The sequence below is a fragment of the Balaenoptera ricei genome, chromosome 2 (genome assembly GCF_028023285.1).
Source record: "Balaenoptera ricei isolate mBalRic1 chromosome 2, mBalRic1.hap2, whole genome shotgun sequence".
In the NCBI taxonomy this organism is placed as follows: Eukaryota; Metazoa; Chordata; class Mammalia; order Artiodactyla; family Balaenopteridae; genus Balaenoptera; species Balaenoptera ricei.
Window position 1 is genome coordinate 109086271 of NC_082640.1, and position 14282 is coordinate 109100552.

The following is a 14282-nucleotide window of genomic DNA, read 5'->3' on the forward strand; positions in this document are numbered from 1 at the left end:
GCAGAATTAACAAGATCATGATTTTTTATGTTTAGGTATAAAATCTTACTTTGCTTTCAGCAGATCCACTTTCCAAGCACAAATGGGGCATTTATAAAATTTAATCATCCATAAGTCACAAAGGAGCTTCACCAAATTTTGAAGAATTATTATATAAAGACTACAGTCTTGACCATATGCAATTAAATTAGAAGACAACAAAAAGTAGTGAAAGTAAACAAACATTTTTGACACAAGAGTAATCTTAAATAACAATAAAAATGACAAAATATTGAAAACAATGACAATAAATGTGTCACTTTCAAATCTTCTGGGATGCAGCTAAATTGGTACTTAAAATCTTTCTATTTAAAAAGTAAGAAATGTGTAAATATAAATGAGTCAAGCATTCAAATCAAGAAGCTAGAAATAAATAAGCTATTGAATGAACACAAAGAAAGCAGAAATAAGGAAGTGACAAAAGTAAGAGTAAAATTTATGAAATTGAAAAGTGGAGAAAATATTAAAAACAACAAAAAGCTAGCACCTTGATGAGACTCCCCAAGTTGCCAGATACATGACAAGATCCATCAAAAATAAAAGACCAGTCACCAATAAAGTATTCTGCCTTATATGAATTCATAAAATAAATGGCCTTGGTTTAGAAGTGTTTCAGTATTAAGAAAAGAAGATGAGTGGCCTATTAGAAAAATAGTCATTTTCACAGTTAAAAAAAAAGTTACAAATCTGGCCACAAATTTCTGAAGAACATGTTCCACCTCAATCATACAAGAGTAAAGATATGCAAATAAAAATACCAAGGAGATAAATATCATTTCTTCCTATCAAAATAGCAAAAGTTTTAAATTTAATAATATCTAGTATTGGTGAAGATGTTAGAGAACACATCTCAGTAGATATACACAAAGTATGTATAAAATTTGGTGTCTGTTCATGCTATAAAACAGCAGAATTAGCAAGTATGATCATGAGAACAGCAAAGAAATCTTAGCAAATGAAGTATAGATGGAAACATCCTTAATCCAACGTAGAGAAGCAACATAGTCTGGCAGTTGAAAGCCTGGACTGTGTAGCCAGACTGCCTAGGTTTGAATTTTCATTTTTATCTCTTGGTAGAGGGTGATCTTAGAGAGTCACTAAACTTCTCTGTGCCTCTATTTTCTCATATATTAAATAGGGATAATTATAATACCACTCATTGGATTGTTATGAGAATTCAGTTAATATTTGCAGAGCACTTATAACAGTGCCTTGTACATAGTACTATATAATCTATATATATTTTAAATAAATTTCACAAGGAAAAATCATTTCTAACAGGCATGTTAATTAGCAAACTTTCTCTTGCTGGTCTAAGATAAAGATAATTGTACCACTAGAAGTTGGAGTTATGGGTTCTGATTAGAGTCCTTTAATTGCCAAATAACCATCTCTGAGTGTAGATTAAAACAGACACTTGTATATTTCACTGGTTATGCTGAAATATTTTAAAGTAAGTTGTAGGCAACATGACATAGATTTCCATATGTATGGAAACGTTTGTCAGAGGTGGCGTATACATCAATAGGGAAGGGATTCCATAAACAGTACCTACCCATAAATAAGAGATACAGTTATAACACTACATCTATGATAACTGAAAGTAAATTCTACATGGATTGAATATCTAAATGTGAATAGCAAAATTTTAAAACTTTGAAATGAAAATATAAGAGAGTAACATTATGACCATGGGCATTGTTTATTACAATACAAAGGAAAAACATTTTTAAATAACAATTCTTTTGACCACTATAAGGTTAAAAAGTTTATGTTTATCAAGAGACCCTCCCTCAATTAAAAAAAGTGTAATGACAAGCCACTGATTAGGAAGATATTTACCGTGCCCATAATGATGAAGGATTAGCATTCAGAATATATCAAGAACTATGAATCATCAAAAAACAGCATTAAAAATAGGCAAATGATTTTAATAAGCAATTCACAGAAGTGAAACCCTGAATGAATGGACAATGAAATATGAAAAAGTGCTTACTTTTAATAGTAATCAGAAGATGAAAATTAAAACAAGTATCCAGAACATTTTTTATATGTCTATATAACTCAGATTGGCAAAGATGAAAAATCTAACAACATTAATTATTTTCACCTTATGGGAAATAAGAATTCTATTTCCTTGATGACAATACTGCTTTGGAGAGCAATTTGGCAATATATAATGGACTTGAAGATTATATGTATATATAAAATAGCAAATATATTTTTTCTCCTCTATCATATTGCAATAGTAATTTCACATAAAAGCATATTTCCTGCAGCATAGAAAGTACTTACTAGTGGCAAAACAGACATTAGAAATAAGTCAGTGCCCAACTGTGCATCTATTGGAAAATGGATAAGTAAATTCTGATATATCCATATAATGGAATACAATACAACAGTAAAAATGGATGGACCAGAGCCATAGTAATTACTATAAGTAAATCTCATTAACAATGTGAATTGAAAAAAACAAGTAAAAAGTTATCATTCGTGTTAAAATTTGATATACATGAACAATAACAAATATTGTTTTGGATATGTACATTTGTAATAAAATTATAAAAGCATAGCTGGGAAATAACATACCAACTTCAAAAGACTGAAGACTAGGGAAAATAGATTGATTAAGGGTAGATATACTGTGAGATTCTATTATGTTGGTGGTGTTTAAAGAAAAGTTGTGGAGGAAATAGGGCAAGATGTTAATGCTTATTAAATCTGGGTGGTGATTACATAGGTGCTTATCTCAAATATTTTATTTACTTACTCATTTTAAACATTGAATTGCAAAGGTTGCGAGGGTGACAGGAATAAAGGAACTGGACAAAGTCAACAATTAGTTCATCAAGTGTTTACCCAGCCAATTGAAATTTTGATTTTAATGAATGCATCTTGAGAATAAGATTGCTGTGAAAGGAGTCAAATAATCCATTTAGTGCTAGTAGTCTGAGTTGTTTCCTTTGGGATTAATGTAATTTAATATCAGTAGGAGAAGAATCCTTAATCTTTATCTGACTTCCCTTTTATTATTCTGTATGTGATTATAAGAAATACCATGTTACAAAGAAGGCATTTGACTAGAAAAAGAAAATTATTACTCAGTTTGTATACTTAATAAGCTGATTGGTTTAAACCAATAATAAATAAAAATAGCCTATTTAAATGAACCTAAGCTAATACATGTATTATGGATGTAAATATCTAAAATGAATTCATTCCTTTCATAGCTGACTTGCGGCATGTGATTTTTTTCCTGGCAGGTTAGTTTTGGAATGTGGGAAGAGTTCCTGTTGTCCACAGTAGTCTACCTATACCCCATCACCCACATAAACTCTATTATATCAGTTGAACATCTTTATCAGAGATTATGCAAATGCTATTGGTACTATAATGATTTTTCAGAGTGTTTCTATTTTTTCTTGGAAAACGCTGTCACACAAGTGGTCATTGAAATGAGCTGTCATTTAATTTGGTAATACAAATGTTTGTGTCCATATGCTACTAAGTGAATTAATTATATAAGGATACAGTTTACCGCTCTTTTATTTTCTACTTTTATTCTCCAAATAAGAAGTTTGAAACAGATAAAATAGAAATGTCAGAAAATTCTCGCTGTTGTCCATGAGTAAAAAAAAATAATAATAATTAAAATACCAAGGATTTAAATTTCATATCTTTGAAATGATACTTTTTTTTTCCATCCTAATTACAATTCCTCAAAAATGAAAAAGGGATTGAAACAATGTGTCTGGTAGTTGATGAAGTGCAATTGAAATGAATTGGAATGAAACTTATTTTTCAGGAGCAAGAAAACCAGTTACCCAAGGGGAATAGAAAAGTAAATACTAATAAGGTACATTTTGCCTTAAAATACACATACACTGGTTTCCTAGGCAAGGAGGAGCCAAGGGAAGGGAAACGTGTCTTTAAACCTCCATTTTAATCGTTATCTAAAAAAAAATTTAACCTTTCTTGGCAGGTTTAGATCCAGATAAGCATCTTGGAAAAACCCTGGACCAAATGGAGCCTTATCTCTTAGAGGTAAGAATTTATACTATTTCTCAAAATATAGGCATCTAAAGCAGGAAAATAAACAATGCCATGATATAATGATTATACAATCAATTTTTAGAAAAACTCAGATACATTGATGATATAGTTTTATGAAAAAATTAAACCTCTAGTGGATATGAAAGTATGTTTAAAATTAATTACAAAAGTTATATCAGCTCGTTGAGCTCACTGAAAGAGTAAGTAAGCTATACCTAAAAGGAAATTGTTCCGTCAAGAACAATTTTACTTTTATTCAAATCGACATTGTTAAGTACTATACAGTACCTGATAGTCTCCATCAGTACCTGATCAGGTGCATTTCCATCAGAAACGTGAGTGGAAGCTTCCTTTAGAGATTATCTAATATAACCTCTTCTTTTTTACCAATTGGGAAATTAATTTGCAGAGTAGTAAATAAATTATCCCAAGGCTTCAAATTACAATTGTTTAACCCTTATCATTGTCAAATCCTGAATGTGTTCTAAATATTAAAGAAAGGTTTTGTTATTTTTACTCTTTTCTATTAACTGTATTATATTTTATTAGAATTGGGGTCAAATGTTATGATTAGTATGGCAATGCTAAATTAGCTAGAATAGTGTAATTATTAGAATGTTTTTTTATTTTACAATCATGGTAGAAAAAAGAAAATCACCCTACTTCTGTGACAGAAGTGAACTCCTCTATTATCATTTTTCCCTCCCATGTTCTTCATCAGAATTGTCTCTGGACATTGTTAATACCATTGCTGTGATATGAACTGTTAGCAGGTGTGCTCTTCACTAACTGTATAGATTTCACATTTTCTTTCAGACTTATTTGTATTTGATTATTTTATGGCTTATCAATATGTACCAAATGCTTAGAAATCCCTAAAATGCTAATTCCTTCTTTTATTAAGCATTATTAAGCATCTAATATGTGCCAGGGAAATAGTAACGATTAAAATTAAAATGCAATGCTTATATAATTGTGACAAATTATATTTGATTTCTAGACAATTTGGTGTCATTTATTTAAGTCTATCTAATGGACATGATTGCTTTCCATGCCCTTCTGATAGGTCTCTTCTCACAGCAGTTTGTTCTGTGGCCAACATATCTATGTTCACATCTGTTCACTACCATCAGACTAAATTTTGTTTCTGCAAAAACAATGTAGATAAATAATGAAATTAAATTTATGAGGGTGAAAGAGAACTTCAGAAATGGGAGACTGGAGCTTTGGCAAAAGAGCTTTTGTAAGCTGCTTCTAAAATTTGAAATGAGTTCAGGTTTCAAGCATGTAGAGATTCTTTGTAGAAAAGGTTAAGTAAAGTTTCAGGATTGCTATGATGTTGATTGTGAATTAACCTATATGTTATCATATATGTTTAAACACAAAAATGCAGAAATTATTTTATTCAACTTCAGCAAGTTCCTCACATGACCTGGCTATCTTACATTTCATTAGAAAAATAATCTACCCATTCTCTATAGTGGTCATTTTATTCCTTCTCCGCTCCTCAAATTTCAAACCCCTGCATATTTTCTCCTCACAATGAGAGGATGACTTGTTTCTTCCTTCACAGAAAAAATAGAAAGCATCATCCTAGGAATCCCTCCACCTCTGAGCACCACTCCTTCTAACTGATGCGCACTTACACCTATCCTTGCTTGCTGTGACGGGGAGAAGTGTCCTTCATCCTGTCTATGGCTAATCCACTCTCTGTGCTCTAGATCCCATTAGCATCTGCCTTCTTAGAGACCTTGCAATCAACCCTCCCCCTCCAGTATCTTCCTCCTCTCTCTCTTTATGGTCTCCTTCACATCACTGTTGAAACATGCCACCATCTCTCCCATCCTAAAGATTCGCTCCCTCTACTCTAGTTATTTCTCTAGCCACTTCTCTTTATTCTTTGCTTCAAAACCAAAAATTTCAGAAGTGTTATCTGTATTCATAGTATTTCTTTGCATCTCAGACGCCTCATATACCTAGCATCTTACTTCTTTTTCTACCTCTAAATGGGTACAGCTCTGATCAAGACCACCCATGATCTCCAGTTTTACCAAACCCAACAGACACTTCTCAGTCCTTATTTGACAGATATAAACATTTCTTCTTGAAATGCTTGTACCGGCATTCATGATGCCACACTCTCCTAGTTTTTCTCCTTTGCTTCTGGACACTCTTAGTCTCTTTTGCTAGTTCCTATTCTAGTCCCCATTTTCAGTCTACAGACTTTTCCTGGGTGATCTCAGTCACTCACATGGCTTTCATTACTAGCTCTATTCTGATAACTCCCAAATATTTCTAGCCTAGATTTCTCTGCTAAATTCTAGTGCCCAAAGGCACTGCAAATTAAATCTCTACAAACTTGATTGTGGCCTTTATATCCATCACTTCTTGCCGTTCCCTTTGTCATCACCTTAATTCAGATGCCTGTCACTTCAAGCCTAGAGTATTACTGATACTTCCAAATTTGCCTCTACTTTCCATTTTATTTCTCAAAGAATTTATTTTGCTACTGCTTCAAGATCATTGTTTGAATATATTCTACTGTAATTGTGTCACTCACTTCAAAACTTTAAATGAGTCCCCATTGCCTACAGGCTAAAATCCAAATTCTTTACACTCCTCTCCCTCACCTACTCTGTCCAACCCATTAACATGATCTTGTCTATTCTATCTCCAGAATATATTCCAAATCCAAGCACTTCTCACTGCCTCTGCTGCTACCACCAGACCATAATCATCTCTTATCTGGGATACTCCATCAACCCCCAACTGGTCTGCTTACTTCTGTCATTGCCCTGCTATGATCCATTATTCATACAGATGCCAGAGTGATTTTTTTTTTAAGGATAAATCAGATATAACTATTTTGTTTAAAGTTTCAGTGGTTTTTCATTTCAATTAGAATAACATCCAGACTCCTGTGAGATCACAACCACTGAGACCCTGTGTGATGAGCATTTTATCAATCTTTTCAGTCTCATTTTCTCCCAGTCTCTAACTCACTCACTGAGCCATAGCCACATATGCCTCTTTTATTACTTAAGCACACTTTATTTACCCTTTTTCTCCTTAAGACTTTCCTCTGCTTGAGGTTTTTTTTCCCTCAGACCATCACATGGTTAATGCTTTCTCATAATGTGACAGCTCAAATGCTACTTCCTCAGCTCAAAAGCTCTCCCTGACTACCCCAGCTAAAGTAGGTCTCCTCAAATTATTTTGTTTATCTGTTTACATGTATATTTTCTGTTGCCTCTCTCCTTACTCCACTAGAATGTAAGCTCCAATAATATTACCAAGATTTTGGCAAAAACATGAGTTCTTTAGTTCTTTCATTCATTTGTTTGTTCTGTCTGTCCATTCATCGCTTTCATCTTTAAATTATTTAACATTTATTGAGGACCTGTTATGTGACAGATGCTGTGGTGAGCACTAAATATACATGACGAATTAAGTAAACAAGATCCTTGTTCTTGAGGAGTTTACAATCTGCTATTGCTGTTTTCAGACCTGAGAGGAAAACTGGGGACCTTGTTAAAAATGCCTATACTCTTTTCCCATTCCAAGAAATTTCAGTGCTGAAGGACCAGTAATTTGACCTTTAAATAAGCACAAGGTAATTTTGACACAATGATCGAATGTATAATCTTCTAGTTCCTCAATACCAGCAACATACTTCAGGTCCTATCTTTCTAGATTTCTCTGAAAGAGTGTATGCCTCGTTTGTGTGTTGGGAGGGAGAGATATAAAGCAGAATTTTATTTATTTTATGCAAATCAAACATTCATTTATGGAAATGAAAGATTAGCATGTGACTCACTTATGAACCTGTCACTCCTTGCTCTAAAGCTTTTGATGACTCCCATTCGCTATAGAACAAAGTCCAAACTGCTTAGTATATACTTTAAGGCCCTCTTTTATCTGGTTTTAACCTACTTCCCTAGGCTGATATTTACCACCCTCTCCTCCCACATCCAGGAATCTTATGCTCTGGTCTCTTGAACTGATTTCTACTCCTGTTCCCTTGGACCTCCTGATATTTCTTACTCCACTGGGACCTTACTCCTTTTCACTTTCTCTGTCCTTTGACCGCCTATCGGTCTCAGATGCTCACCAGTTTTCCCATAAAGTTTTCTCCATTTTACCCGAAGGAATTAATCTCTTGGAGTGTATGCCTTCCACTCACTCCTGAACTTCTGAGTACTTTCTTAGCTTCCTCTTGGGGCTTCCGATTATATTCCACCCCTTATATATTGTGGTTCCATCCACAGCCTTCCTCCTGTGGTGATATTAAATACCTATGTGACTTCAACTACCAATTTTATTCTTACGACAGTTAAGCCTATTTCTCCATCATCTTTCTATGCCTAAGACATGTGTTCTTTTTTTTTTTTTTTGGCCATGCCATGCAGCATGGGGATCTTGTTCTCTGACCAGGGATCAAACCCGTGCCCCCTGCAGTGGGAGTGCGGAGTCTTAACCTCTGGACCACCAGGGAATAGATACATGTATATGCATAACTGAATCACTATGATGTACACCTGAAACTAATGCAACATTGTTAATCAACTATACTCCAATACAAAATAAAAAGTTAAAAAAAAAGACATATATTCAGCTGCCAACTGGGCACCTTTCTCTCTTAGGTGTCTTCAAGCACCTCAGCCTCAACTGTGAAGAACCGAACATTTCTTCCCTGACATCTATGCCATATTTATGTTTCCTGACAGTGAAAGGCCCCATTGTTTCCTCAGGTATCCAAGCCAAAAAAAGAAAAAAAAAAAAATTAAAAATGAATTGTAATAAATCATTTCACATACTCCATTACTCATAAATAAGGCCCCAAGTCCTTTTCATTCTACCTTCCTAATATCGTATTATCTGTTCCTTTTTGTCCTCATGTCACCACTTTAGAGTCTTCCCTATCTTCCTTTTTTTTTAAATTAATTTTCATTGGAGTATAGTTGCTTTACAATGTTGTGTTAGTTTCTACTGTATAGCAAAGTGCTTCCCTATCTTCTTTTTCAAGTCTGTCTCCTCCCTGTCTTGCCCCTTGTCCCTCCATTGTCCATATATTGCCGTCATGATATATATGAAATTCAAATCTGATCATATCACACTTTCATTTCAAAAAGCAAACTTTTGAGTTGCTCCCCATTGTCTCAAAATAAAATTTAAACTTCTAACACAGCACAATCTGTCCATGAGGAAGAGTGAAGCTTGTAAGGTATACAGTCTCCTGCATCTACCCTATCCTTCATCAGCTTTGAATAGTTGATGATTTCCCTAGAGTGAGCATGCCCTCATACCTCCATGTTCTACTCGCCTTCTCTGCATGCTTTCTCTCTCCTTCACTCTACTAAATCCAATTTGTCCTTAAAGTCTAAATTCAGAGTTTAATACTGTGAGGTTGTCTTGCTTAAATAAGCCTTTTTTAAAGAGCCTGCCATTTTCCTCTTTGCCTACTGGTATGTAGCACTTCTCATGCTATATAATATTTTTCTCTTAATGTTTATTATAAAGTTAAGGCATGTAATATGTAAAAACATAAATTCAAATACTATAAAATATAGTGAAAAATATTCCACTGACTCCAAGCTCCAGTTTTTCTGTCCTTTCCCAGAGCAGCAACTCTTTTCTGCTCTAGGGTATCTTGTCAAAAACATTTTTGCATATGTAAAAAATATATGCATGTGTTTATCCACTTTGGCCTAAATTGGAGTATACTATGCACATTAGTCTCCATCTTCCATTTTAACACATGAAAATTCAGGTCATTTGTTTCCACATCATTGTGTTCTATTACATACACATAAAACCTGTTCTTTATTGATAGATTTTATTCTTTATTGATTCCTTTCATGTCTTGCTATTACAAATAATGCTAGAAAGAACATTACATATAATTTTGGGCATGTATGAGTTTATCTATAGGATAAAATTCTAGAATGGACATGCTGGGTCAAAAGTATATATGTTTTTAATTTTAATAGATACTTAAGAAATCCATTTCCAGTTATGGTGGAATAACTTGCATGAGATCAACTCTCCCAATTCAAACAACTAGAAAAGTGGTATGAAATTAAAACAAATTAATGTTGGAAGGCATTAGAGAGTTACAAAAACTGAAATAATTTGAGGGGCCAGAATTCTAGAGAGGATGGAAGCCCTGAACATTGCCTCTTCTTCTAATTCAAAAATGCTACAGAAGTGCCAAGAAGCTGAGGAGAAAACTCCAGCTGAGAAGCTGACTTGGACTTTCAGCAGCTTCATAGGGCTAGGGAGACAAAAATTAGAATTCAGGGCAAACCAAAGTGGAATGGACCTGCTTAACCTTCCAAGTTTTCAGCTGTATTCCTACATGGACTCTAACTTAGGAATAAAGGCAAACCAGAAATAATGCAGCCCTTGCAAATGCTTATATCCAACTTTGAATCGTATCAATCCTAGAGTGAATTAAAGTGGTCTGATCTTACTCTTATTGCCTATTTCTCTCTGGAGAAAAATAACGTGATTCAGAGCCTTAGATTTAAAATATCTCACATACAGTTTTCAGCAGGCAATCAAAAATTACCGAGCGTATCAGGAGACCTGAGAAGATAACTGAAACTAAGAAAAAAACACAAAATAGAAACAGTCCCAGAGGATATCTATTTAACGAAATTATCAGATGTAGACTTTAAAATGACTGTGGCATTGGGTGAGAAGATGAACTATTTTAGGGGATATTTGAAAGCTATATAAAATAATCAAATAGAATTCTGGAACTTAAAAATACAATACCTAAAACTAAGAACACAATACATGAGTTTACCCGTAGATTAGATACAGTTGTATAGACAATTAAAGAACTGGAAGATAGGGCAATGTAAAATATCCAACCTGAAGCACAGAGAGAATAGAATGGAAATAGAGACAAGAATATGAGGTGTAAGGAAGAGAAGTTTATCATACATGTAATTGGTGTTGCAGGAGTGGAAGAGAGAAAGGAAAGAACAGAAGCAGCGTTTGAAGAGATTTTAGGGCTTTGCTGTGATTATTTTTGCTGATTTTGACAAGTAGCTTCTCAGGATGGTTTAAAATTGCTCTAAAAGGGAGGGGTGAATATAAATGGATAGTTGTACATTTTGAACAGGAATTCTTTTCCCTGATAGTTATAGAAAATTATGCAAAGCAACCTGAGTGTCTTTTTCTCTGGCTTCTGCGTAGTCTAATCTGTGTATGTGGATTTTCTGTAAAGTGAGTACTTAATATTTATACAGTTAGAAATTTGTTTCTCAGCTCATTCACAACAGTTATCTGACACAATCCACATTTTAATTCAGACTGCCCAGGTTTTTTGCTCTCTTTTTGTTTCCTTTCAGTTTTGCATACGCTCATAAAGGAGACTCAATCAATTGCCTGATGTACACATAGTGCAGTGATTCTAATATAAAAGTGAATGAGTCATTTGTCAAGCTCTAGCTTCTTTCTGAATTTAGAAAGTATGTTTTTTTTAACTTATTATCTAGGACTCTCATCTTCTGCATCATTGTCTAAGACAAATCAGATTTTAAGGAATGCCTGTATCTCCTTATCTTTATGAATAATGTGATTAACCTCATTAAGTGATTTTAAAGATCAACCACATGTTCATTTTTCAACTTGTTGGCACAACTCTCATGAATAGTCAAGGAGTCCAAAAGAAGGGGAGAAAGCAGACAACCTTTGAACTTGCAGGGGTGGGAGAGAAAGAGGTTAGGTAGAGGAACCCAGTGTGTTTACCTGCCTCAGATCCCCTGAGCCACTTTTTATGTACTGTGTAATGTGGGTTGACATGACTTATTAACCGTAATGTCACTTTTGCTAATATATTAATCTTTGAATATATTGCTATATTCAAGGGTTCATATTCTTAAGTTAGGGAATTTTTGCATATTATAATGTTTTCCCATGCAGGAATTAATATTTAATTGTGAGAATTACAGAGGAGTTGGTGACAGGAGTTGTGGAGAGAAGATGATACCTTTGGGCAAGAGTCCTTTCATAGTTCATTCAGATCCCATAGGGTAAGAGGCAGTGTGGGATAGCAATCAGCAAGTTACCTCTGTACCTAGGAGCCCAGGTGTGAATCCTAACCCTGACTCTAGTGCTTACCTGAAACGTTGATCAAGTTAGTTTCCCGTATATAAAATGGAAGTAATAACAATGATATGATATATAAAGTGCTTAGCTCAGCATCTGGCAATGTTAAATGTTAGCAATGTTTACTATTATGAGTAAACTTTATAATGTTAAATGTTAGCAATGTTAGCAGTGTTTACCATTACGAGTAAAATTTGCCATTACTAAAGAAAAATTTGGAAACTTTTCTGCCTTACAAAATACACAGAGAACTGGGTAGACACTATAATTGGGGTCATATTTAAAACTCTCAAGGGATTTTTAACTGGCATATATCAACATGTGAGGCAGCAATCCTAACAGAAAAATGGCAAAAGCTATGGAGAACCACTATACAGAAGAGAATGTCTTAAAACCTAATACAGACGGAAGAGATGCTCAAACTGATTTAGTATCAGAGAAATACAAATTAAAGCAACAGTGGGATGTTACTTTTACCAGTTTGGCAAAAATGCGAAAGCTGAATAATGCCAGTTGTTGACAGGTGGGGATTTATAGAACCCCTCTAAGAATGTAGACAGGTACTACCATTCTAGAGGGCAATATTGTAATACCTAGATTAAATGTCCCTATGCTCCTTGACGAAGCAATTCTCCTATCAGTCCCTAAGGGGACATGAGTGAGACTAGTCCTTTGCAGGGTTAGTTTTGATGGTGTTGGGTTGGGGTTGTTGGAGGCAGCATGGATGTCCATTCCCAGGAGAGCTTTTAGTTAAAACGTGGTAGGCACACCTTACAAACTACAGATTTACAGTTAAACAAATATATTCAATGTGCGAATGGCAGCAAAGTGCTGAATGAATAAAAGTATAGGGTAGCAAATAAAAAGCATAGTTCTTCTGCCCCATGATGCACGCTGCTAACATATTGGTGTATTCCATGTTGTTTTATTGTACACACAGTGTTCATTGTACACACAAGCTCATGTCATTAAATACTTGTACATATTGTATTTACATAATTTGGTTCAACTATACATACAGTTTGTTTCCTTTTTTTCTCCTAATATTATGCTGTGTTTATTTTCCCACATAACTAAATCTATTTGAAAATACATTAATTAATGGCTGTGTAGATTCCATCATATTTATATTCTGCATATGAATATAGCATAGTGAATTTAACAAGTTATCTCTTGTTGGGAATATTTCTTTCTAAATTATTATAAATAATGTTATTTATTTTTAAATTATTATAAATAATTTTGTGATTATTATCTTTCCTAGTAAATCTTCATGTACATTTCTATTACTTTCTTTAGATAAATCCCTAGGAATGTAATTTCTGGGTCAAAAAATACAACAACTTCAAGGTTTATACATTTATTACTCTAAATTAACTATGGAATCATTTTAGTCATTGATTCTTAAATTCCTACAGGTTCCTAAAATTATCATCTGACCAATGGAGTCAAAAATCATTTTATCTTTTGTGCTATTTTCCCCCAGGATTATTTTCTCGCTGTTCAAAAAAAGGAGATGAATTTTAATATAAAAATTACATCAAATTTTAAAAGTTTTGGACTGTTATTTAAATGTTTGTTAAGAGTATTCCTATTCTGTGATATTTTACAATGTTTGTCAAAGTTAATACTCTCAAGTGGTCCTTCAAACTTTGCTATGCGAAGCAACCCTCTGAGTCTTTCCTGCCTCTCACTCATTTCACCATCTTACTTTCATCTCTTATAGTTGATTTTTACCTCCATGTCTATGTATTACTTCATGATTTCCCCCAATTCTAGAACTATTTGTTGACTTCTCACTCTAGATTATGTAGATTTAGCTATCTTTACTCCCTTTGCCTCCATCACATATGTGTACTCTTTCCCTCATTCCATCTTCCCATACAGTTATACTGCAATTCCAGTTGGATGAATAGTCAGTGTTTAAATTACAATAACTATGAAAATTCAAAACACAGCTGAGTTAGATAATAAACTCTGGTAATAAACCTTTCCTGTACAACTTCTTATTTTTTCATTTGAATTAATAATTGTCTTGTTTTATTCACTTATTTAGTATTCCATGTACC

The 14282-nt window shown here is 33.8% G+C and overlaps 1 protein-coding gene across 2 annotated transcripts in view; it reads left to right on the forward strand.

Moving 5' to 3' along the window:
- The window catches only part of DPH6 (diphthamine biosynthesis 6), a 177587-nt gene that overhangs the window by 136996 nt on the left and 26309 nt on the right, over positions 1-14282 (forward strand). For both annotated transcript variants that reach the window (XM_059913676.1, XM_059913677.1), the window contains exon 6: positions 4022-4083. In XM_059913676.1, coding sequence (XP_059769659.1) covers positions 4022-4083 — 62 coding nt within the window. The remainder of the gene's footprint in view (positions 1-4021; positions 4084-14282) is intronic.